At 35.5% G+C, this 23,656-nt stretch overlaps 1 protein-coding gene across 3 annotated transcripts in view; it reads right to left on the bottom strand.

Moving 5' to 3' along the window:
* Positions 1-23,656, bottom strand: part of LRRC49 (leucine rich repeat containing 49) — a 132,887-nt gene that overhangs the window by 25,457 nt on the left and 83,774 nt on the right. For all 3 annotated transcript variants that reach the window (XM_061180122.1, XM_061180121.1, XM_061180123.1), the window contains 2 exons: positions 8,748-8,831; positions 5,199-5,359 (listed from right to left, as the gene is read on the bottom strand). In XM_061180122.1, the coding sequence (XP_061036105.1) occupies positions 5,199-5,359; positions 8,748-8,831 (245 nt within the window). The remainder of the gene's footprint in view (positions 1-5,198; positions 5,360-8,747; positions 8,832-23,656) is intronic.

Below are 23,656 nucleotides of genomic sequence, written 5' to 3' on the forward strand. Positions count from 1 at the left end.
TAAACACTGTTTAACAGTTTTCAATCTTTAGATGCTACCAATTGACAAATGTTTTGGTTACAGAACAGATAAAAATGATACTGATCTTGAAATGTAAAAGAATAGCTCATAGAATACAGCAAAACTAGCATATCAAAGGAGAGAAACTCCATCCCTACAGAAGGCAACAAATACGATAGCACAGACTGTCAGAATCAACTTTTTCAGAATTCTGGAGTCTAAAAAGAAATTACAGCAACCAGGGGAATGCTTAGTGAAGAAAAAAAGTGCTGAATTTTACTAAGAGAGTTCTGTGGCATTTTAAATTACCCTGCTACCATTCCCCACTCCCCAGCTCAGTGGCAGCCTTGAAGATGACAGTCCACATTCCTTGTGTAGGTTGCTGGTACCAGAGGAAGCCATACATACCTTACTATCAAAAAATTGTTGTTATGTGTTTTGACACATCTAATAGCTCCCCAAAGGATCAGCTCAAGGGATTGACTTTGTTTTCCTGACTCAGAGCTTCCTCATGCCTGATGTGGCTTCCCGGGCAGCATTTTTCAAAAGTATTTTTTTTTTCTTAAACAAATTTATTTATTTATTTATTTTTGGCCACGTTGGGTCTTTAGTTGTGGCGCACGGGCTTAGTTGCTCCGTGGCATGTGGGATCTTCCTGGCCCAGGGCTCGAACTCTTGTCCCCTGCATTGGAAGGTGGATTCTTAAACACTGCACCACCAGGGAAGCCCTCAAAAATATTTAAAGGCAAAAACATATTTAGCTGCTGCCACACAGGGCAAACATAGACAGACCGAAAAGACTGAGAAACAAGAGGCTGGGGAAGAAGATACTTAGGGGAAGAGGGACTTTGAGAAGCTCCTGTGTATTCCAGGGAATCTAGAGGGCAACATTTATGTCCACATTTATGCTCAGAAAAGACCTGAGAGGACCCTAAACAATCACCTCCAACTGTGGAAAGACAAAGACAAAGAGAGATTCCTGAAAGCAACAAGAGAGAAATGACTAGTCTTGTAAAAGGAATTCTCAATAAGAGTAACAGCTAACTTCTCATGAGAAACCATGGAAGGCAGAAGGCAGTGGGATGACACACCTAAAGTGTTGAAAGAAAAAAAAAAAACCTGTTAACCAAGAATTCTATATCCAGCAAAACTGTACTTCAAAACTCAGGGAGAAATTAAGACATTTCTAGATAAACAAAAACTGTGAGAGTTCATTGCTAGTACACCTGCCCTTTAAGAAATGTTAAAAGTCCTTTAGATTGAAATGAAAGGACCCTAGACAATAACTCAAAGTCACATGAAGAAATAAAGAATACTGGAAAAGGTAATTACACAGATAAATATAGAAGCTGGTGTTACTGTATTTTTGGTTGGTAACCCCTCTTTTTTCCTATATGATTTAATAGACAAATGCATAAAATAATAACTATAAATCTATGTTAATGTCCACACAATGTATAAAGATGAAATTTGTGATAACAGCAACATAGAGGGGTGTGGAGCTATATAAGAGCAAAGTGTTTGTATATTATTGCAACTAAGTTGGTATTAATGCAAACTAAAATGTTATACATTAAGATGTTAATTGTAATCCTCAGGGTAACAACTAAAAAAAAAAAAACTACAAAATATACAGTAAAAGGAATGAGAAGGGAATTAAAATGTTACACTAAAAAACCAAACACAAAAGAAGAAAGTAATGGAGGAATTGAGGAACAAAGAAGATATACAAGTAGAAAAAAAATAGCAAAATGACCGAAGTAAGACCTTTCTCATTAGGACCTGATAGATTAACTTCTTCAACTAAAAGGCAGATATTAGCAGAATGGATTTTAAGAAAATGATTCAACTATATGCTTTCTACAAAATTAAAAGATACAAATAGATTGAAAATGAAAGGAAGGAAAAAGATATTCAAAGCAAATGGTAACCAAAAGAGATGTTATATAAGAAATTGTCACAGGAGACATGCAAGAGACATAGAAGGACATTTTATATTGATAAAAGGGTCAATTCATCAAGAACACATAACAATTATAAACATGTATTCACTTAACACCCAAAATATATGAAGTAAAAACTGACAGAACTGAAGGGAGAAATAGTTCTACAATAATTGTTGGAGACTTCAATACCCTACTTTCAATAATGGATGGAATATCTAGACAGATCAAAAAGAAATAGAGGACTTGAAGAAGACTATAAAACAACTAGATATAACAGAAGATTCTACCCAACATTAGAATATGCATTCTTCTTAAGTGCACATGGAACATTCTTCAGGACAGAAGCCACAAAATGAGTCTCAATAAATTTTGAAAGTTTGAACTCACACTATGAAATGAAACTAGAAATCAATAACGGAAGGAAATCTGGAAAATTCACAAATATGTGGAAATTAAACAATACACTCAACCAATAGGTCAAGGAAGATATAGCAAGGGAAATTAGAAAAGTATAGCTGATAGAAACTGCAATGTAAAAAGGTGGGAAGAAAAGTAAAAAGAAGGATAGATTCATGCCCACTAACACACCATTGTAAAGCAATTATACTCCAATAAAGATGTTAAAAAAAAAAAAAGAATACAATGGTGGTTGTCAGGGGCTGGGGGAGGCACGGAGAAATGGGGAGTTGTTTTCAATAGGTATAAAGTTTCTGTTACATTTTAGAGATGTGCCATAAAATGTGGTGCCTATATTTATTAATACTGCATAGTACACTTAAAAATGTGTTGAGGGTAGATTTCATAATGTGCTCTTACCATAATAAAAAAGCAATTAATTAAAAAAAAATAGCCTAGACCATATGGTCCATCATTTCTTTTGTCACTATACTTGAATTTTTAAATTCCTTATCTTTGATCCTTTATCTCCTTATTCTTTATAAGACATTTAGCTTCTCTACTGATACACCTTGCTACTCTGTGCTCCTGGAATACTCACTCAACAATTCAGACTGTAGCTGCTACAGCGTCATGGTCTATAACCTCCTTTAGTTCCTCAGGATTTTCCTTCAGTAACGCAACACTTCCCCAGTTAGCTCCCTAGTATACTTGAAAAGTATGGAGAGATATACCATGATTTTTAAAGTGATGATTTATTATCTTAAGAATGTTAATCCTACTGAAATAAACAACTTAAATGCCATTTGAATAAGATTCTAACATTTCCATTTAGATTAAATGATTTTAAAGTTCATATGTAAGAACAAGTGTGTGAGAACTGAAACTTTGAAAAAAATAGTGAAAGCATATTTCCCTTACTAGATATTAAAACTTAGTATAAAATGACAATAATCAAAAGAGTCTGGTATTGGCATTAAGACATATAAGTAGATTAGTGACATGGAATAGAAAGTCCAGAAATATATCCAATATTTATGGGAACCTACTATAAGATGAAAATGGCATTCTCATTAAAAAAGACAATAATTTAATTGAGGAATGCTATTAGAAAATTAACTAGTCAATTGAAATAAAATCAAGTTAGACTCTTACCTAACACCATACATAAAAATAAATTTGACGTATTAAAGGAGTAATTTTAAAACCTTATTAAAATTTTAGAATAAAATTTATAAGATCATTTGGATAAACTAGGTACTAGGAAACCTTCTTAAGGTAGATAGAAAAAATATTTTTTAAGAAAAGATAAATCAGAAATAGAACTGACTTGTGTAGTATTTCATAAATCTAAAGCCCAATGATATAAAGTTTTAATTTTATAAAGTATAGTTCTAGCCAAGTAAAATTATATTTTGACATTTAAATAATATTAAATAAAGCTCCAGGGCAATATAAGTGATATATCTGTTATACAAATCATCACTTAATTAGAATTTTAATTCTTGTTTCCTTATTTTTCTAGCTAAAAGATCTGAGAAACTCTACATGTGGATACCCAAGTGAGCTGAAGGAGGTACATTGATCAATATAAATTAATCTTATAACTAAAATTATAAAAGTATATTTGTCTTTAAAATACATGTCAAACTCTTTAACTCCAGTAAACTTCTAAAATATTATTCTAATTCCTCTTAAATGACTTTATCACATTCTTCATATATGGAAAGCTTAAAGAATACTGGCTGAAAACTTGAAATAAAAGGTATATTACATTTAGTTGGAAATGTGTTTCAGAATTTGGTTTGGTCATTAGATAACTGTGCATCAAGTGAAACAAAATTGCAGTGCATTCTATCTTTGATTTTTAGGTTTTTTTAAAAAATTATATACATATGTTTTTAAATTATAAATAAACTATGAAGATATATATGCTTTATATTCCTCTTATTTACTTGATTCTAGTATGCCTTCTTGAGAGGAAGAGAAATATATGAAGTCTAGAAAGTGTCCTCAGATTTGCTCATAAATCAAGGGATATGTGTTATCTGAACAATGTGTCATAGAAGAAAGAGGCTGTGAGCCACTAGAATAGACAGATATTATAGAACACAACTGGAGTAACTATTTAGATTTTATGCCGAATTGCTTAATACTACTAGTTAAGGAGTAAGGATTTGTGATAGCTACTGGGGAAACAACAGAGGTTAAGACAATTAGGATTCTTTTCCTTGAGAAGCTTACATTCTAGTGGGGAAGACAGTTATGAAACAACTAATTACCCACTAGTTATTTAATTATGGCCATGATAAGTGCTAACAAGGGCAAGCACAGAGTACTGGGAGAAAAAAAGGTATCTGATCTAGCCTAGTCTCCGGGAAGTCGTTAGGGAAGGCTTTTCAGGGGAAGTGAGGTTTAAATTTAAGACCTCCAGGCTGAGTTGTAGTTAGCCAGGGTAGGATGAGGGAAGTAGGGCAGGGGAGAATACAACTGTTTGTAGAGAAGGGTTCTGAAGTAGGAAGTAACTGAACCGGAAATCACTGAGGCTGCAGCACAAGAATAAAGTGGCTGATGGTATGGGATAAAATAGGTGAGGTGGGTAGAGGGTCTCATAGGCTATATTAAGTAATCTAGATTTATTCCTATGAAAAATAAGAAACTACTGAAGGGTTTTTAAATTAGGGGTCAGCTTATATTTTCAATATTTCCATCTTAACTTTTAAAACCTACTGCTAATTTCAGTAGGTTTTCTTAAGAAAACTATCTTAAAATAATTATATGTCAAATGTTTTCCTGTTTCTGCTCCAAATTCAGTTCTCCAAAGATACTAGTATCTGGAAAGAATACCATGCATACCCTGTTTCCTCTGGAAATGCAGAGATGGTGCTTCCATCGTTCTGACAGTGGTCCTGAGAGTCAGAATCTTTTCTATCTTGGTCTGTAGCAATATTGGTAATTCGATGTTGTTGCAAGTCCCACTTTCGAGCTACGTTGTTAATTGTTAACCTTTTCTTCTCCTATGAAAAAGTTCATTGGGACAAGAATTACATAATGCAATTTTTGTAGCAGGAGAGTCCAAGGAGCATATTGTTTGTACTACTTATCACACCTTTAAAAGGAGTCTGTTACTTAAAAGTAGCTACCAAATATGTATTCTAAAACACAGTATAAGTGGCCTTTATTTAACCTGTGCAATCAACCATCTCAATGATGCTCTATCATCCTTAACAAATTATATACAAACAATAATTACTTCCATTGGAGATAAGAAAATTCACTATTTGAAAGTTTAATTTGACAGAAATTTATATATTCAAGCGTTATGTGAAGTTTTAATTAGACAGAAAATTACGCATTTGTGTTTAAACACAGCAAGAAAAAACTAATGATATTTTAATTTTCCTACTCAATAATTATGGCAAACATGGTGGAATACTTTGGGGGGAAAGGGAGGAAGGAGAGAGTTTGATCAATGTTCCAAGCTTCACAGCATAAATTACAATGTCTGAAAGTTAATAATCATACATAGACTACTAAATGAAATTGTACTAGGTTGAAATATTTCTAGATAACTAGTAGCATCCTAGATTATCCATTATCAAAAGTTAACATTTTTAAATGGCATATTGATTAAATCAGAGTGCTGAAAACGGACACTTTCCCTTTTCTCTTTACTTAGAGAACAATCATCCAGTGAAAAATCATCTGTGTGATACTGATTCACCTACTCTCTTTGGAGCCAGTGAAGGCTGTTAGGAAGATTCTTTGCCCATTCCCTCAGTGCATTCACACATGCAGAATACTTATGTTTAGTTCCACCTCTTTGCCTGTCTAAAATTTTAGATGTAGAAATGGCATTGGATAGGAATGAAAAGTGGTGACAAAGCTTAATTAAAACTAAACATTTTTAAAGTTCTATTTCTGCATTTAAAAACGTTTTTAGCGTGGGTTCTTTTTTCTATTGCTTGGAATTTCAAATTTGTTTATATAATTAAATGGGTTATACTTAATATGTATATACTTCTGAGCCTTTTTGACATTTTATGTATGTCCTTCTTATCTAAAGCAAGTAGGAATCTGCCATTCTACTATAAATTTTTCCCCCAAATCTATGACAAAAAGGCACCTTACCTTAAAGAATTCTATTTCAGTTATTTGCAGATGACTGGGACAACCCAATTCTTAATCTAAGCAATACCACTATTTTTACTCAGTACCAAGGCTACTTTGAAAGAGGCAGGGGCAGTGAGTAAATGGAGGATGGCTATCATGCTGGCTCCATGCATTTGGTTTTCTGGCTGACTTGGAGTCAGTGAAAATAAATATTCTTAATGAGGTAGATATAGCGATGCTTAGAAAAATGGCACAAAAGTTTACACCACTGAGTATGTTAACAAACTTATAACAAGATACTCCGAAAATGCAAACACTTTCCTATACCAATCCCAAAGTTAAGCTTTCTTTAATTGGGTTATTAAAATCAGATCAACACCAGGTTGACTAAGAAAATGGATATTTTCACCGAGGCCAAGAAAAGGGAAGACATATTTTAAAACAAGAATGCAGTCTGGGGTCAGGTGGGGATTGCTGGTTGGCCAGGGGGCCAAACAAGGGCTCTAGGTGTCTGTGGAGCAAAAAAGAGGAGCAAAAGAAGGCCTAGAGATTCTGTAAGGCAAAAGGGGGTACACCCCAAAAATTTCATGCTCAAAGATCATGGATGCATTTGGCATATTAGTACAATCATGACTATAGCTAGACGGCAATTTGCCAAGTCTGTGTTAAAGTGACAATTATTTTAGAAGATGCCAACTTTCAGCTTCTGCCACTTGAGTCTATTCTTTATAGTCCGAGCAATACCACACCAGTATATCCCATAACTATCACTTCCATTCATTTCCAAGTTTGAAAAGAAAATAGAAAGATAGAAAAGCGATAAGGCTGAAGATATAGGTCCATACACTCTTCCTGCCCCTCTATAACCACCCATCCCATTTTCTTAATGATCAATATGTGTTGTCACATGAAACAATCTCCAGTAAATGCTGAGCGTCTTTGATATCATGACCCTGAATCTGAGCTAGAGCTAGAATTCCTGATTTCCTATACTTTTCCTCTTACTAAAAAATTTTAAAACTAAATAACCCTCATAATTAAAGAGTCCTATTTAGCGACTTCAAGAGAAGCATTAGGTATTTTTTGAAGTTTTCATAAAAATTTTCCAAACATCTAAAAAACATGTTAGCTAAAAATTTAATGGCATATTTCCAAAAATACTGATGGTTACAAGCAGCTGAATTGGGTATATAACAAAAAATGTTCAGTTCAAAGATGGAGTCAAGTGCGATTTGTTGCCTATACTAGGTTCTACTTACACTGGAAGCCTGAGAGTTAAATCACCAATAACAGCAGGTGAGAAAATTTTAGCATACTGAGTAACAGTTCTAATTACTTTTGAAGTAGCAGCCTGGAGCTGAGAGGGCTTGGGACCAAGTTTGTTTTGTTTTGTTTTGTTTGTTAATTTTGGAGTAGTTTTCATAGAGTAAAATACACAGGTTCAAGTGTACTCTTTGATCAGTTTTGACAAATGCATATATCTGTTAACTCATAACATTTCCATCACCCCAGTAAGTTCCCTAAGATACAACTTTGTATCCCTATTAGTCATTTTTTAAAATTCTGAATGCCATTTTAATTTTAAAAAGAAAAGCACCTACACAAGACAAGAATGAGTAATGGTAATCAGGGTGATATCCTTAGTTTCAGAACATAGTAGAATCATAATAAGAACTATAAACTTTAAGCTGTCTTTATTTATTATACTTTGTTATGTTAATATAAAATATTTTTAAAGAAAACATTTTAAGGAAAGTAACATCTGATATGTTAAATAATTTAAAACCAGTTTAAAAAAACCTTTAATTCCTATACTCCTCAAAATCTTTACCACCTCTATATCAGAGAAGCTAATGGAGAAATTTTTTAAATGCAAAAAGCCATCAATTAAAAAAAACCCATGTAGCAGAGCTCATTAAAATATATCACTAAAGATGACAGTCTACTACAGCAGTTTCCAAAATGAAATGCACATGCCATGAGGATACACATGGTGATGTACTGGTGTGGAAAAAATTATAACTTCTGTTATATTTATTTTTAATCTCTTTTACAATTTCTAGCTTTTGCATGTGTTTTTTAATGTACATTGTATTGTATTTCAGAAGTACAAGTTTGTTTATAGGTAGTAACTTATAAAAGTTTTAAGGGTGCTTGTTTATTAAAAACACTCTATTGATAGGAATGAAAAATTTACAGTTTGGAAACTACTTTTCTAGCTGATTAGCTAGCTAGCTTCAGTGTGTGTGAGTGCATGTGCACATATATGAATATAGACATCAGAGAAAATACCTTAAGCAAAGATTGCTTATGACTTTCTCGCTTCTTCTCTTCCTCTTTTTTGGCTACAACAGATGCCATACGCCTTTCTTCTTCCTAAAAGAAAAATGTAAAAAAGTATTATTAAGTATTTAACCTTTTTTATGTTAAATATCTTCAGTTCTCCAAGTCTGATTTTCTTTGTGAGAGGCATACTACTTGCTAATAGAAAATATGCCCTCAAAGAAAAAGTATGTTCCTCTTTATTTTCTTCTTCCGTCTTAATTCTAAAAGAAACCTGTACATTCTTAACTCTGCTCCACACTCTTGATGTGAGATAAACCTAACTAAAACAAGAAAGAAAAAAGAATAAGAAGAGAAAAAAGCAAGGGGAAGCAGGTTTGTATAATTTTTCTTTGTACTGTAGTTCCACATGGAGAGACTTAACAAACTTGCTATCATGAAGATAAAAAGGATAAAAATTATACTCCTAACAATCTTTATTTAATTTATGGTTGCAAATCAGAGGTTTTTTTAAATGACAAAACAACTGTGAAAGCTTTTAAAAACTCTCCATTGATATTAATAAATTATTCTCCATTAATATCATTACTTTTACTTTGTTTTTAAGTTGATTTGGCCAGTCTAATTTCTTCCATTCTAAAAACTATGAAATAATATTACTGTAATAACATTACAGTTTAGAAAAAATTTTTAAAATCAGTCATAATCCTAACACCCTAACTCAAATATTATCATTTCTCTATCACCTTACAATACTCACTATGAGCAAATTTTTAAATGTTGCAATCTGTATACACAATCTGGATCATGTTTTTTTCCCCCTGAAGATTGGCAAATTTTAATAAAGTAAATTATAACCATGTAAGTTTTAATTTTTATTACCAAAAGATTTGTAGGCGTTCAAAATGATGTCACAATTTGAGAAAACAATTTATTCATAAAAGACAAACTTGAAAATATCTTCAGTGATAGAAAATTTAAAAATTCAGTACATTTGAAGGAGAACTTTTTAAGAAATAAAAAATTACAAAAACTGATATGAAAAATTTAATGGAGGTGGGTTGAAGAGCAGATTTTACACAGCTGAAGAATCAGTCAACTGGAAATCACGTCAGAAGAAATTTTCCTGTATGCGTTCATACCAGCCTATACTTGCCAAGCACAGCACTTAACCTGTTTCATTTAAATTATTTCTGGTACTATCTCTCCCCTTTCCTGCAAATAGCTCCATGAAGGTATGGACCATGTCAGCTCCCCATTACATAGTAGATATTCAATAAACATATATTCAAGGAATGAATTATTGAATGTACATCTCTATATATCTGTTCAATAATTTCCTAACACTGAAACTACTAAATCAAGTGGTAGACATATTTCTAGGGCTTTTGATATGTTTGCAAATTGCCCTCCATAAATGTAGTACTAATTGACACTTCTACCAGAAGTTAACATATGATTTAAAATATAATGGATAGTCATAAGAGCTGTTCGTCAAATATTCCTGTATCTTCCCACATCCTGGCCACATTGTGAGATAGCACTTCATGCCCTTTTGAAGTCAGCTGAGGTCATGTGACTTGCTTTGGCCAATGTCATATGAACAAAAGTGACATGTGTTTACTTCTGGGTGGAAGATTTCAGACAATGATGACATAGCTATTCTCTCTCTCACCTCTACTGTAGAATTTGCAAAGCTCCAGAGGTTGGGTACTTTGAAGGCCTTGGTCCTGGAATGAGGACAACACAGAGTAAAGTTCCCAGATCACATACTATGGGCAGACTGACAGTATCAGCATGAAATAAACTTTGTGGATTTAATCCACTGAGGTTAGAGAAGTTGTTACTATAATATAATCTAACCTATCCTAATCAGTATATACATTATATTAGAATTAAGGAAGGTCAAAGAGATCACAAATATGTATTCTAGGGTGTGAGCCATTACAAATGCTTCTGAAAACAAAGAAAGGACCTAGACTAAAGAAGTAAATAAAAAATGCACAAAGAGAAACTATCATGGAGTTAAAAAGGAAAGTAGAATGCATCTCCTGTAAAACTCTAATATTAGAAATGAGGAAATGAATACTCTGAGAAGTTTAGTAAATTATACAAGGTCACACAGCCAGTGACAAAGCCAGGATCAGGACCAGAAATCATTTGTGAGAAATGCAGTTTGTATTTTTCTAATAAGGATATATTTAAATGTGTTTTACTGATTTTAGAGAGATGAAAAAGGTGAGGTCAAAGTTTAGTAGCAATCTGCCATATGATTTAGTTGTTTTAAAGGGAATGAAAATTTATGTGATTTTTGATGAATTAAAAGTATATTTTACAGAGGGAGACCTTCAAGATGGCGGAGGAGTAAGACGTGGAGATCACCTTCCTCCCCACAAATACATCAGAAATACAACTACTTGTGGAACAACTCCTACAGAACACCTACTGAATGCTGGCAGAAGACCTCAGACTTCCCAAAAGGCAAAAACTCCCCAAGTACCTGGGTAGGGCAAAAGAAAAAAGAAAAAACAGAGACAAAAGAATAGGGACAGGACCTGCACCTCTGGGAGGGAGCTGTGAAGGAGGAAAAGTTTCCACACACTAGAAAGCCCCTTCACTGGTGGAGATGGGGGGTGGCGGGGGGGGGAAGCTTTGGAGCCATGGAGGAGAGCGCAGCAACAGGGGTACAGAGGGCAAAGTGGAGAGATTCCCGCACAGAGGATCGGTGCTGACCAGCACTCACCAGACTGAGAGGCTTGTCTGCTCACCCGCCGGGGCGGGTGGGGGCTGGGAGCTGAGGCTACGGCTTTGGAGGTCAGATCCTAGGGAGAGGACTGGGGTTGGCTGCGTGAACACAGCTTGAAGGGGGCTAGTGTGCCACAGCTAGCCGGGAGGGACTCCGGGAAAAAGTCTGGAACTGCCCAAGAGTCAAGAGACCATTGTTTCGGGGTGCGCTATGAGAGGGGATTCAGAGCACCGCCTAAACGAGCTCCAGAGATGGGCACAAGGTGCGGCTATCAGCACAGACACCAGAGATGGGCATGAAATGCGAAGGCTGCTGCTGCAGCCACCAATGAGCCTGGATGCAAGCACAGGTCACTATCCACACCTCCCCTCCCGGGAGCCTGTGCAGCCCACCACTGCCAGGATCCTGTGATCCAGGGACAACTTCCCAGGGAGAACACACGGTGTGCCTCAGGCTGTTGCAACGTCACACCGGCCTCTGCTGCCAGAGGCTCGCCCTGCATTCCGTACCCCAACCACTCCCTGGCCTGAGTGAGCCAGAGCCCCTCATCAGCTGCTACTTTAACCCCGTCCTGTCTGAAAGAAGAACAGACGCCCTCAGGCGACCTACACACAGAGGCAGGGCCAAAACCAAAGCTGAACCCCAGGAGCTGTGCAAGCAAAGAAGAGAAAGGGAAATCTCTCCCAACAGCCTCAGGAGCAGCAGATTAAATCTCCACAATCAACTTGATGTACCCTGAATCCGTGGAATACCTGAACAGACAACGAATCATCCTATAATTGAGGGGGTGGTCGTTGGGAGCAACTGTAGACTTGGGGTTTGCCTTCTGTATCTAATTTGCTTTTGGTTTTATGTTTTTCTTAGTTTAGTATATAGAGTTTATTATCATTGGTAGATTTATTTATTGATTTGGTTGCTCTCTTCCTCTTCTTTTTTATATATAGATATATATATATTTTGCTTTTTCTCTTTTTGTGAGTGTGTATGTGTATGCTCCTTTGTGTGATTTTGTCTGTATAGCTCTGCTGTTACCACTTGTCCTAGGGTTCTATCTGTCTGTTTTTTTTTTTTCTTCTTTTTTTATTAGTATACTTTTTAGTGCTTGTTATCACTGGTGGATTTGTTTTTTGGTTTGGTTGCTCTCTTCTTCCTTTCTTTTTTTTTTTTGGTCTTTTTTTATTACTTTTTAATTTTTCTTTTATTTTTAATAATTATTATGTATTTTTTATTTTAATAAATTTATGTTATTTTTTCTTTCTTTCTTTCTTATTTTCTCCCTTTTCTTCTGAGCTGCGTGGCTGACAGGGTTTTGGTGCTCCAGCCTGGTGTCAGGCCTGTGCCTCTGAGGTGGGAGAGCCGAGTTCAGGACATTGGTCCACCAGAGACCTCCTGGCTCCACAAAATATCAAATGGCAAATGCTCTCCCAGAGATCTCCATCTCAACGCTAAGACCCAGCTCCACTCAACGACCAGCAAGTTACAATGCTGGACACCCTATGCCAAACAACTAGCAAGACAGGAACACAACCCCACCCATAAGCACAGAGGCTGCCTAAAATCAAAATAAGGTCACAGGCACCCCAAAACACAGCACCGGACATGGTCCTGCTCACCAGAAAGACAAGATCCAGCCTCAACCACCAGAACACGGGCACCAGTCCCCTCCACCAGGAAGCCTACAGCACCCCCTGAACCAACCTTAGCCACTGGGGGCAGACACCAAAAACAACAGGAACTATGAACATGCAGCCTGCAAAAAGGAGACCCCAAACACAGTAAGTTAAGCAAAAGGAGAAGACAGAGAAACACACAGCAGATGAAGGAGCAAGGTAAAAACCCAACAGACCAAACAAATGAAGAGGAAATAGGCAGGCTACCTGAAAAAGAATTCAGAGTAATGATAGCAAAGATGATCCAAAATCTTGGAAATAGAATAGAGAAAATACAAGAAACATTTAACAAGGACCTATAAGAACTAAAGAGCAAACAAACAATGATGAACAACACAATAAATGAAATTAAAAATTCTCTAGGAGGAATCAATAGCAGAATAACTGAGGCAGAAGAACAGATAAGTGACTTGGAAGATAAAATACTGGAAATAATTACCCCAGAGCAGAATAAAGAAAAAAGAATGATAAGAATTGAGGACAGTCTCAGAGACCTCTGGGACAACATTAAACGCACAAACATATGAATTATAGGGGTCCCAGAAGAAGAGGAGAAAAACAAAGGGACTGAGAAAATAATTGAAGAGATTAGAGTCAAAAAATTCCCTAATATGGGAAAGGAAATAGTCAATCAAGTCCAGGAAGCACAGAGAGTCCCATACAGGATAAATCCAAGGAGAAACACGCCAAGACACATACTAATCAAACTATCAAAAATTAAATACAAAGAAAAAATATTAAAAGCAGCAAGGGAAAAACAACAAATAACATACAAAGGAATCCCCATAAGTTTAACAGCTGATTTTTCAGCAGAAACTCTGCAAGCCAGAAGGGAGTGGCAGGACATATTTAAAGTGATGAAAGGGAAAAACCTACAACCAAGATTCCTCTACCCAGCAAGGATCTCATTCAGATTTGGCAGAAAATTAAAAGCTTTACAGACAAGCAAAAGCTAAGAGAATTCAGCACCACCAAACCAGCTCTACAACAAATGCTAAAGGAACTTCTCTAGGCAGGAAACACAAGAGAAGGAAAAGACCTACAATAACAAACCCAAAACAATTAAGAAAATGGGAATAGGAACATACATATTGATAATTACCTTAAATGTAAATGGATTAAATGCTCCCACTAACACATAGACTGGCTGAATGGATACAAAAAGAAGACCCATATATATGCTGTCTACAAGAGACCCACTTCAGACCTAGCAACACATACAGACCGAAAGTGAGGGGATAGAAAAAGATATTCCATGCAAATGGAAATCAAAAGATAGCTGAAGTAGCAATTCTCATATCAGACAAAATAGACTTTAAAATAAAGACTATTACAAGAGAGAAAGAAGAACACTACAAAATGATCAAGGGATCAATCCAAGAAGAAGATATAACAATTGTAAATGTTTATAAACCCAACATAGGAGCACCTCAATATGTAAGGCAAATGCTGACAGCCATAAAAGGGGAAGTCGACAGTAACACAATCATAGTAGGGGACTTTAACACCCCACTTTCACCAATGGACAGATCAACCAAAATGAAAATAAATAAGGAAACACAAGCTTTAAATGACACATTAAACAAGATGGACTTAATCGATATTTATAGGACATTCCATCCAAAAACAACAGAATACACTTTCTTCTCAAGTGCTCATGGAATATTCTCCAGGATAGATCATATCTTGGTCACAAATCAAGCCTTGGTAAATTTAAGAAAATTGAAAGCGTATCAAGTATCTTTTCCGATCACAACGCTATGAGACTAGATATCAATTACAGGAAAAAATCTGTAAAAGATACAAACACATGGAGGCTAAACAATATGCTACTAAATAACCAAGAGACCACTGAAGAAATCAAAGAGGAAATCAAAAAATATCTGGAAACAAATGACAATGAAAACACGATGACCCAAAACCTATGGGATGCAGCAAAAGCAGTTCTAAGAGGGAAGTTTATAGCAATACAATCCTACCTCAAGAAACAAGAAACATCTCAAATAAACAACCTAACCTTACACCTAAAGCAATTAGAGAAAGAAGAACAAAATAACCCCAAAGGTAGCATGAAGGAAGGAAATCATAAAGATCAGATCAGAAATAAATGAAAAAGAAATGAAGGAAACAATAGCAAAGATCAATATAACTAAAAGCTTGTTCTTTGAGAAGATAAACAAAACCATTAGCCAGACTCATCAAGAAAAAAAGGGAGAAGACTCAAATCAATAGAATTAGAAATGAAACAGGAGAAGTAACAACAGACACTGCAGAAAAACAAAGGATCATGAGAGATTACTACAAGCAACTATATGCTAATAAAGTGGACAACCTGGAAGAAATGGACAAATTCTTAGAAATGCACAACCTTCCGAGACTGAACCAGGAAGAAATAGAAAATATAAACAGACCAATCACAAGCACTGAAATTGAGACTGTGATTAATAATTTTCCAACAAACAAAAGCCCAGGGCCGGATGGCTTCACAGGCGAATTCTATCAAACATTTAGAGAAGAGCTAACACCCATCCTTCTCAAACTCTTCCAAAATATAGCAGAGGGAGGAACACTCCCAAATTCATTCTACGAGGCCACCATCACCCTGATACCAAAACCAGACAAAGATGTCTCAAAGCAAACTACAGGCCAATATCACTGATGAACATAGATGAAAAATCCTCAACAAAATACTAGCAAACAGAATCCAACAGCACATTAAAAGGATCATACACCATGATCAAGTGGGGTTTATCCCAGGAATGCAAGGATTCTTCAATATATGCAAATCAATCAATGTGATACACCATATTAACAAATTGAAGGAGAAAAACCATATGATCATCTCAATAGATGCAGAGAAAGCTTTTGACAAAATTCAACACCCATTTATGACAAAAACTCTCCAGAAAGTAGGCATAGAGGGAACTTTCCTCAACATAATAAAGGCCATATATGACAAACCCACAGCCAACATCATTCTCAATGGTGAAAAACTGAAACCATTTTCACTAAGATCAGGAACAAACAAGGTTGTCCAGTCTCAGCACTATTATTCAACATAGTTTTGGGAGTTTTAGCCACAGCAATCAGAGAAGAAAAAGAAATAAAAGGAATCCAAATCAGAAAAGAAGAAGTAAAGTTGTCACTGTTTGCAGATGACATGACACTATACATAGAGAATCCTAAAGATGCTACTGGAAAACTACTAGAGCTAATCAATGAATCTGGTAAAGTAGCAGCATACAAAAGTAATGCACAGAAATCTCTTGCATTCCTATACACTAATGATGAAAAATCTGAAAGAGAAATTAAGGAAACACTCCCATTTACCACTGCAACAAAAAGAATAAAATACCTAGGAATAAACCTACCGAGGGAGACAAAAGACCTGTATGCAGAAAACTACAAGACACTGATGAAAGAAATTAAAGATGATACCAACAGATGGAGAGATATACCATGTTCTTGGATTGGAAGAATCAACATTGTGAAAATGACTATACTACCCAAAGCAATCTACAGATTCAATGCAATCCCCATCAAACTACCACTGGCATTTTTCACAGAACTAGAACAAGAAATTGCACAATTTGTATGGAAACACAAAAGACCCCGTATAGCCAAAGCAATCTTGAGAAAGAAAAACGGAGCTGGCGGAATCAGGCTCCCGGACTTCAGACTATACTACAAAGCTGCAGCAATCAAGACAGTATGCTACTGGCACAAAAACAGAAATATAGATCAATGGAACAGGATAGAAAGCTCAGAGATAAACCCACGCATATATGGTCACCTTATCTTTGATAAAGGAGGCAAGAATATACAATGGAGAAAAGACAGCCTCTTCAATAAGTGGTGCTGGGAAAACTGGACAGCTACATGTAAAAGAATGAAATTAGAACACTCCCTAACACCATACACAAAAATAAACTCAAAATGGATTAAAGACCTAAATCTAAGGCCAGACAGTGTAAAACTCTCAGAGGAAAACATAGGCAGAACACTCTATGACATAAATCTCAGCAAGATCCTTTTTGACCCACCTCTTAGAGAAATGGAAATAAAAGCAAAAATAGACAAATGGGACCTAATGAAACTTAAAAGCTTTTGCACAGCAATGGAAACCATAAACAAGATGACAAAACAACCCTCAGAATGGGAGAAAATATTTGCAAATGAAGCAACTGACAAATGATTAATCTCCAAAATTTACAAGCAGCTCAATATCAAAAAACCCAAACAACCCAATCCAAAAATGGGTGGAAGACCTAAATAGACATTTCTCCAAAGAAGATATACAGATTTCCAACAAACATATGAAAGGATGCTCAACATCACTAATCATTAGAGAAATACAAATCAAAACTACAATGAGGTATCACTTCACACCAGTCAGAATGGCCATCATCAAAAAATATACAAACAATAAATGCTGGAGAGGGTGTGGAGAAAAGGGAACCCTCTTGCACTGTTGGTGGGAATGTACATTGATACAGCCACTATGGAGAACAGTATGGAGGTTCCTTAAAGAACTCAAAATAGAACTACCATACGACCCAGCAATCCCACTACCGGGCATATACCCTGAGAAAACCATAATTCAAAAAGAGTCATGTACTACAACGTTCATTGCAGCTCTAATTACAATAGCCAGGATATGGATGCAACCTAAGTGTCCATCGACAGATGAATGGATAAAGGAGATGTGGCACATATATACAAGAATATTACTCAGCCATAAAAAGAAACAAAATTGAGTTATTTGTAGTGAGGTGGATGGACCTAGAGTCTGTCATACAGAGTGAAGTAAGTCAGAAAGAGAAAAACAAGTACCGTATGCTAACACATATATATGCAATCTAAAAAAAAAAAAAAAAGGTTCTGAATAACCTAGGGGCAGGACAGGAATAAAGTCACAGATGTAGAGAATGGACTTGAGGACATGGGGAGGGGGAAGGGTAAGCTGGGATGAAGTGAGAGTGTGGCATAGACTTATAAATACTACCAAATATAAAATAGATAGCTAGTGGGATGCAGCCACATAGCACAGGGAGATCAGCTCGGTGCTTTGTGACCACCTAGAGAGGTGAGATAGGGACGGTGGGAGGGAGACGCAAGAGAGAGGAGATATGGGGATATATGTATATGTATAGCTGATTCACTTTATTATAAAGCAGAAACTAACACACCATTGTAAAGCAATTATACTCCAATAAAGATTTTAAATAAATAAATAAATAAATAAATAAAGTATATTTTACTATTTGGAAAATAGTTATTCTTAATATTTAAAGGCTGAATAGAGGTAATGAGGAGAAATAAAGTAAAAATGAAATTCAGAACCTTGATTACTAGCTTTATAGAAAAGCTGGATTAATAAGCATATTAAACTCTTTTGCTCAGTCGATGCTGATTTAGTACCTATTAAGTATAACCTGTTTCAGAAAAAAACTTTTAAAATAACAAAATATATTGATGTTCTATTGTTGACTCATGTATTGAATGTGAACTAGAAACAGATTGGTTTTTCAAAGAGCAATTTTAAACGGTACTAGAAACTGTATGGATCACGTACTACACATACTTAAGAGATGATTTCATCAGATTTTCAAAAAGAATTTGAGCTTCTATTAAAGGCAGTACGACTTTAAAAGGAAAGCTAAACCTAGGAAAACTGGATATATGCCAAATCAATTCAAATATTGAGTGTTTTTAAAAAGTTATACATCTGATGACTATATTTCAGCCCAAATAATTATAGAGTAACTAAACTTAGAAACAAAAATAAACCTCTAATTGTAAAGATAAGTTATAAGTCTGTTGGTAAGAAGGAAAAAAATTGTAAAATTCTGGCATCTTCATGATAATAGTCCAACGTCTGGGACAAAAGCCATATCCTTTATGTAACAAAAGAAAGGGATCTATCTGGGACTAAAAATATACATACACTTTTTTCCTTACTTCAGTTTGTCATGAAGACCCAATACAGAAATGATTTCTAATTAATTAGGAAGTGCAGTGATTTAATAGGTGTTTAATAACTTAGATTGTACTGTTAGCAGCTTATTGAGGCTCTAAAACAATGCATATATTATATGAGAAGACATTTTGCTGCAAATAAATAATAGCAGTCCTAATATAGGAAGCAATTTATTATGTGGAATTTTAAAAACAATGGCAATGTGAGGTTTTAACCATATACTTTAGAATAGATAGTTATACAAAACATTGTTTTCCTTGACTACACTAAATATTAAAACAGATTTAAAATTACAGAGTTTTTGTCTAGAAGAGAATGGCCCATATTTTTCATTCAATCTTTTTTTTTTTTTACAGAGAAAACTGATTTTCCAGGGTCACAGTTAATGTCAGAGTGAAGATTAGAATCCATGTCACCTGACTTCTACTGGCCCATGGATAATAGCTGTATCATACTTTGGTGGGGAGGGGAGCCAGAACAGGCTAGGTTATACTGCCATAACAACTTTAAAACTCACACTAGCTTACAATAAGAAAATTTTATTTCTTGATCATGCAAAGAACACTGCAACTGTTCTCCATGTAGTGGCTAAGTATTCCTGGGTACTATGACCTGATGGCATGTTCGACTCAATGTATGATTCCACAATGACCACTGCATGGGAGAAAAGCATGGAAAATCTCACTTTAGCTTTTAAATGCTTCCGTCTGAAAATTATATACATTACTCCTGCTCACATTTCATTGGCCAAAGCAAGCTGCATGACCACGTTTAACTCCAAGGGAAAGGAAAATATCATCTTTCCACCTGTTAAAAAGAGGAGGAGAACGAGAATGCATCGGTGAGCCTTAGTAATGGCTACCACGACAGGAAACTCACCTCTATCTCAGATAGGCTACTGCATTTTTTGGAGGGCAAATTGTAAACAAGTTCATATGAAGCCAACTAAATGTGAGTTTGAGGTGAAAACTTTAGACACTGTGTCCATTTCAGAACTGTGAGAATAGCACCTGCATTCACAAAATACTGCCTTGGAAATAAAAAATTCTGGGAGGTGGAATTTTCTATACAATGGTCCTTCTTCTAGCCCCTCCAAATGTGTCTGTTCTCTCCTTTTTTGGACAGTTGTAAAAATATTTGAAGACTACTGTAATATCTTCTCCTTTGTCAACGAATTGTGCCAGGTTCTCTGGAAATACTTCCAGTTTGTGATCACCCTTCTAAAACTAATAGTTCAGGTGTAATTTGACCGTTAAAGAAAAAAAGGGGACTATTGTCCATTTTTCTGAATTCTCTATTTCTATAAATGAATATTGTTTTAAACTATATTAACTTCTAACAATCATATCTCATAATTAACTCAATTTGAACTTATCGATTCCAATGCAAGTCTTTTTCAAATATGCTAAGTCTCATTTCCCAAAACCCTGCATTTGGCTGAGAATTGTTATGTTTGTTTTTGTGAAGTAAAGTCCAGAATTTTCTATTTCTCTATTTTTTATCTTGCTAAATTCTGCTTATATTTATAGACTAGAAGTCGGCAAACTTTTTCTGTAAAGGGCCAGATGGTAAATATTTTAAGCTTTGTGATCCATATAAAATCCCTATTGCATATTCTTTTTCTTTTTTCACAATGCTTCAGAAATATAAAAACCATTCATAGCTTGAGAGCTATAAGAAGAAAATAACAGGCTGTGGGATGGATTTGGCCCACAGACTGTAGTTTGCCAAACCTTGTTTTAGATTATTGAGCTACTTTTGGATTCTGATTTGATCAACAAGTATATCAGGATCTCTAACTTTTCCAGTTTGTCATTTACATATTTTATCAGAATAATATAAATGTTCTCAACTAGTCAACATTCAAAAATGTTGAAGAGAATAAGCTTGAGGAAAAAGCCTCACAGCACGCCAGTACAGATTTCTCTGCAGGCTGGCATTAATCCATTACTTTCTGTTCCGTAGGTATACCTGAATCACAAATCCACTTAACCATGTTGTCATACAACTTACTCAACACGCCATCATAAAAGACTCTGTCCAATGTTTTGCTTAAATAACAAAACACTGTCTCTCTATAGCACTCTTCTGAGAGGGTCTGTTTATAATATCTAAAATAGTAACCTAATTTTGTAGGGCACACATTGTTTTTTGTGAACTAATGCTGCCTCCTGGTGATCAGTTCCTTAAGTACTCACAACCCATCTTCTAATAATCCAGTTTAGATTTCTTTCATAATCTACATTTAAGTTTACTGTCACAGTATTTTTTCTTTCCATGATAAAAAGACAGATTAGTTCATCTTATCTTTCAGCTACTCTACTATTCTATACTGCTTCCCAGATATAACTTTCAAAGGCCCAGCAATTTATTCACTACATTTATTCATTGCTCTAGATCGAAGACTGGCAAATTCTACCCCACAGGCCAAATCCAGTATGCCACCTTTTTTTTTGTAAATAAAGTTTTATTGGAACAGATCCATGCTCACTCATTTATGTATTGCCCATGCCTGCTTTCACATCACAATGAGAGAGTTGAATAGTTTTCAACAGAGACTGTATAGCCTCCAAACCCTAAAATATTTACTAACAGGCCCTTTACAGATAAAGTTTGCCAGCCCCTGATCTAAATGGGTCTGGATTCAAACTTTTTTCACCTATCCTAGGCTTTACTCTCACTTTATTAATATTTATTTCTTCTCTTTACTGACTAAAAGCCATTCTTCTTAACAGAGATAACAAAAGCAAAATAGGAATTGAGGCCAGGAAGTCACATTATCTTTTGATATCATATTATCTCTTGCCATTCCTCTGGATCAGACCCCCAGAAGCTCTTATCCTGACTAACCTCCCTGCTTCTCACTTTATCACCCATCCTATCCTCCACAATTCATCCTCTGGGCTGCTACTCAGATAAACTTTTCAATAGACTTATCCAATTTAAGTATCTTAAAACTCTTTAAGGATTTCCTATGTTCAACGCAAATATCTAAACTCTTTCCTATGGCATAAAATGCCCTTCGTGACCCAGCCCTTGCTGGTCATCCATCCTTTTCCTCTTGCTCTTCTCCCCCATGTACAGTCAGTGCTCAGCAATGTTGAACTGCTATCAGTTGCTGTATTCTCACACCCGTCTGCATTTTGCACGCCTTCTCTCTCCCTGGAACACTTTCCACTGATACATCCTCCTTCTTCTTTGCCCCTCTTCAAGTCTCAAGTCAAGTATTTTCTCCTTTGGAACTTTTCCTGTTTCTCCAGTAGACATAGCAGGGCTTTGCTCTTTGATATCATCATGCCGTGTGTGTGTGTGTGTGTGTGTGTGTGTGTGTGTGTGTAAACACATACATATTTATTGATCGAGCCCATCTAACTAGCTTGTCATTTTGCATTATAATCTGGCTGCATGCCTGCCTCTGTACTTGACTGTAAGTAACTTGAGGGCCTGAATTATGATTCTGATCTTGTCATCTCTAGAGTCTAATACATACCCCAGTGCAGAAACTTCAGTTCAAGGTGCCTAAGAATGTCTCAGGAATTTTTTCATGGTGACTTTAGGTCAAAAGAAATATGTTACAGCTCTGTTTACTAAGTAGTTAGTAAACAAGTTAATAAGTATTCGTGTTCTAGCAACTTAGTAGCCATTTGAAAAAATAATACTTTTAAATTAAAGAAAAAATACCATTCTTGAATAACCACAATTACTTACTAATGAAATGTGTGTGTCTGTAAGGCATTGCACAAGTTCTCAAACATTAGAATTAGATTGGACACTGTCACCTTCATTTCCTGCTCTATACTGATTTTGGCATGGTATTTGTTTTTATCGCAACCACTGAAAGGTCAGCTTTGCCAGGATATAATGCCATAGAGATAAATATACTGTGACCTAATGTTGAAATGGTAAACTACCTTAAGCTAGTAATTTTCTCAGTGTCTCACAGATATAAAATACCATTGTGTTTTGCTTGAAAATTATAAATATTCCACAGTGCCCCTCTGAGTTCACTGCAGCATCCTTGGCATGCTGTTTGGGGAACCATAGCCCCAGTGCATAGAACTTCATTAAATATTTGTGTCATCCACCCCAGCTAGAATGTCCATATGGTAAATTACATAAAACTTAATCAAAAGATATCTTTAAAGAGAAAAATAGTTATAGAACTGGTATCAGCAAAATTTGCCAGCCAGGTGGCAAATATTTTAGGGTTGTAGGCCATATAGTTTCTTTAACAACTGTTCAATTCTGCCACTGTAGCATCAAAGCAGATATAAATAATATATAAATGTATGGATGTGACTGTGTTCTAACACAACTTTATTTACAAAAACAGGTGGCCTGCTCATGGGCTAGTGTTTGTCAACACTAGCCCATGTTGGCAAATTAATAGAAAGTCTTTTAAAAGGTATATTCTTTCCAAACTAAAGTTACTAAAAAGGTATAAACAAAAGGTGAGTCAGAACACCATGAGTCTATACCGATATGAATAAGTTAATAAATTGAAATTTTTATGAGGTATGGA

Source organism: Eubalaena glacialis, chromosome 2, assembly GCF_028564815.1.
Source record: "Eubalaena glacialis isolate mEubGla1 chromosome 2, mEubGla1.1.hap2.+ XY, whole genome shotgun sequence".
Taxonomy (NCBI): domain Eukaryota; kingdom Metazoa; phylum Chordata; class Mammalia; order Artiodactyla; family Balaenidae; genus Eubalaena; species Eubalaena glacialis.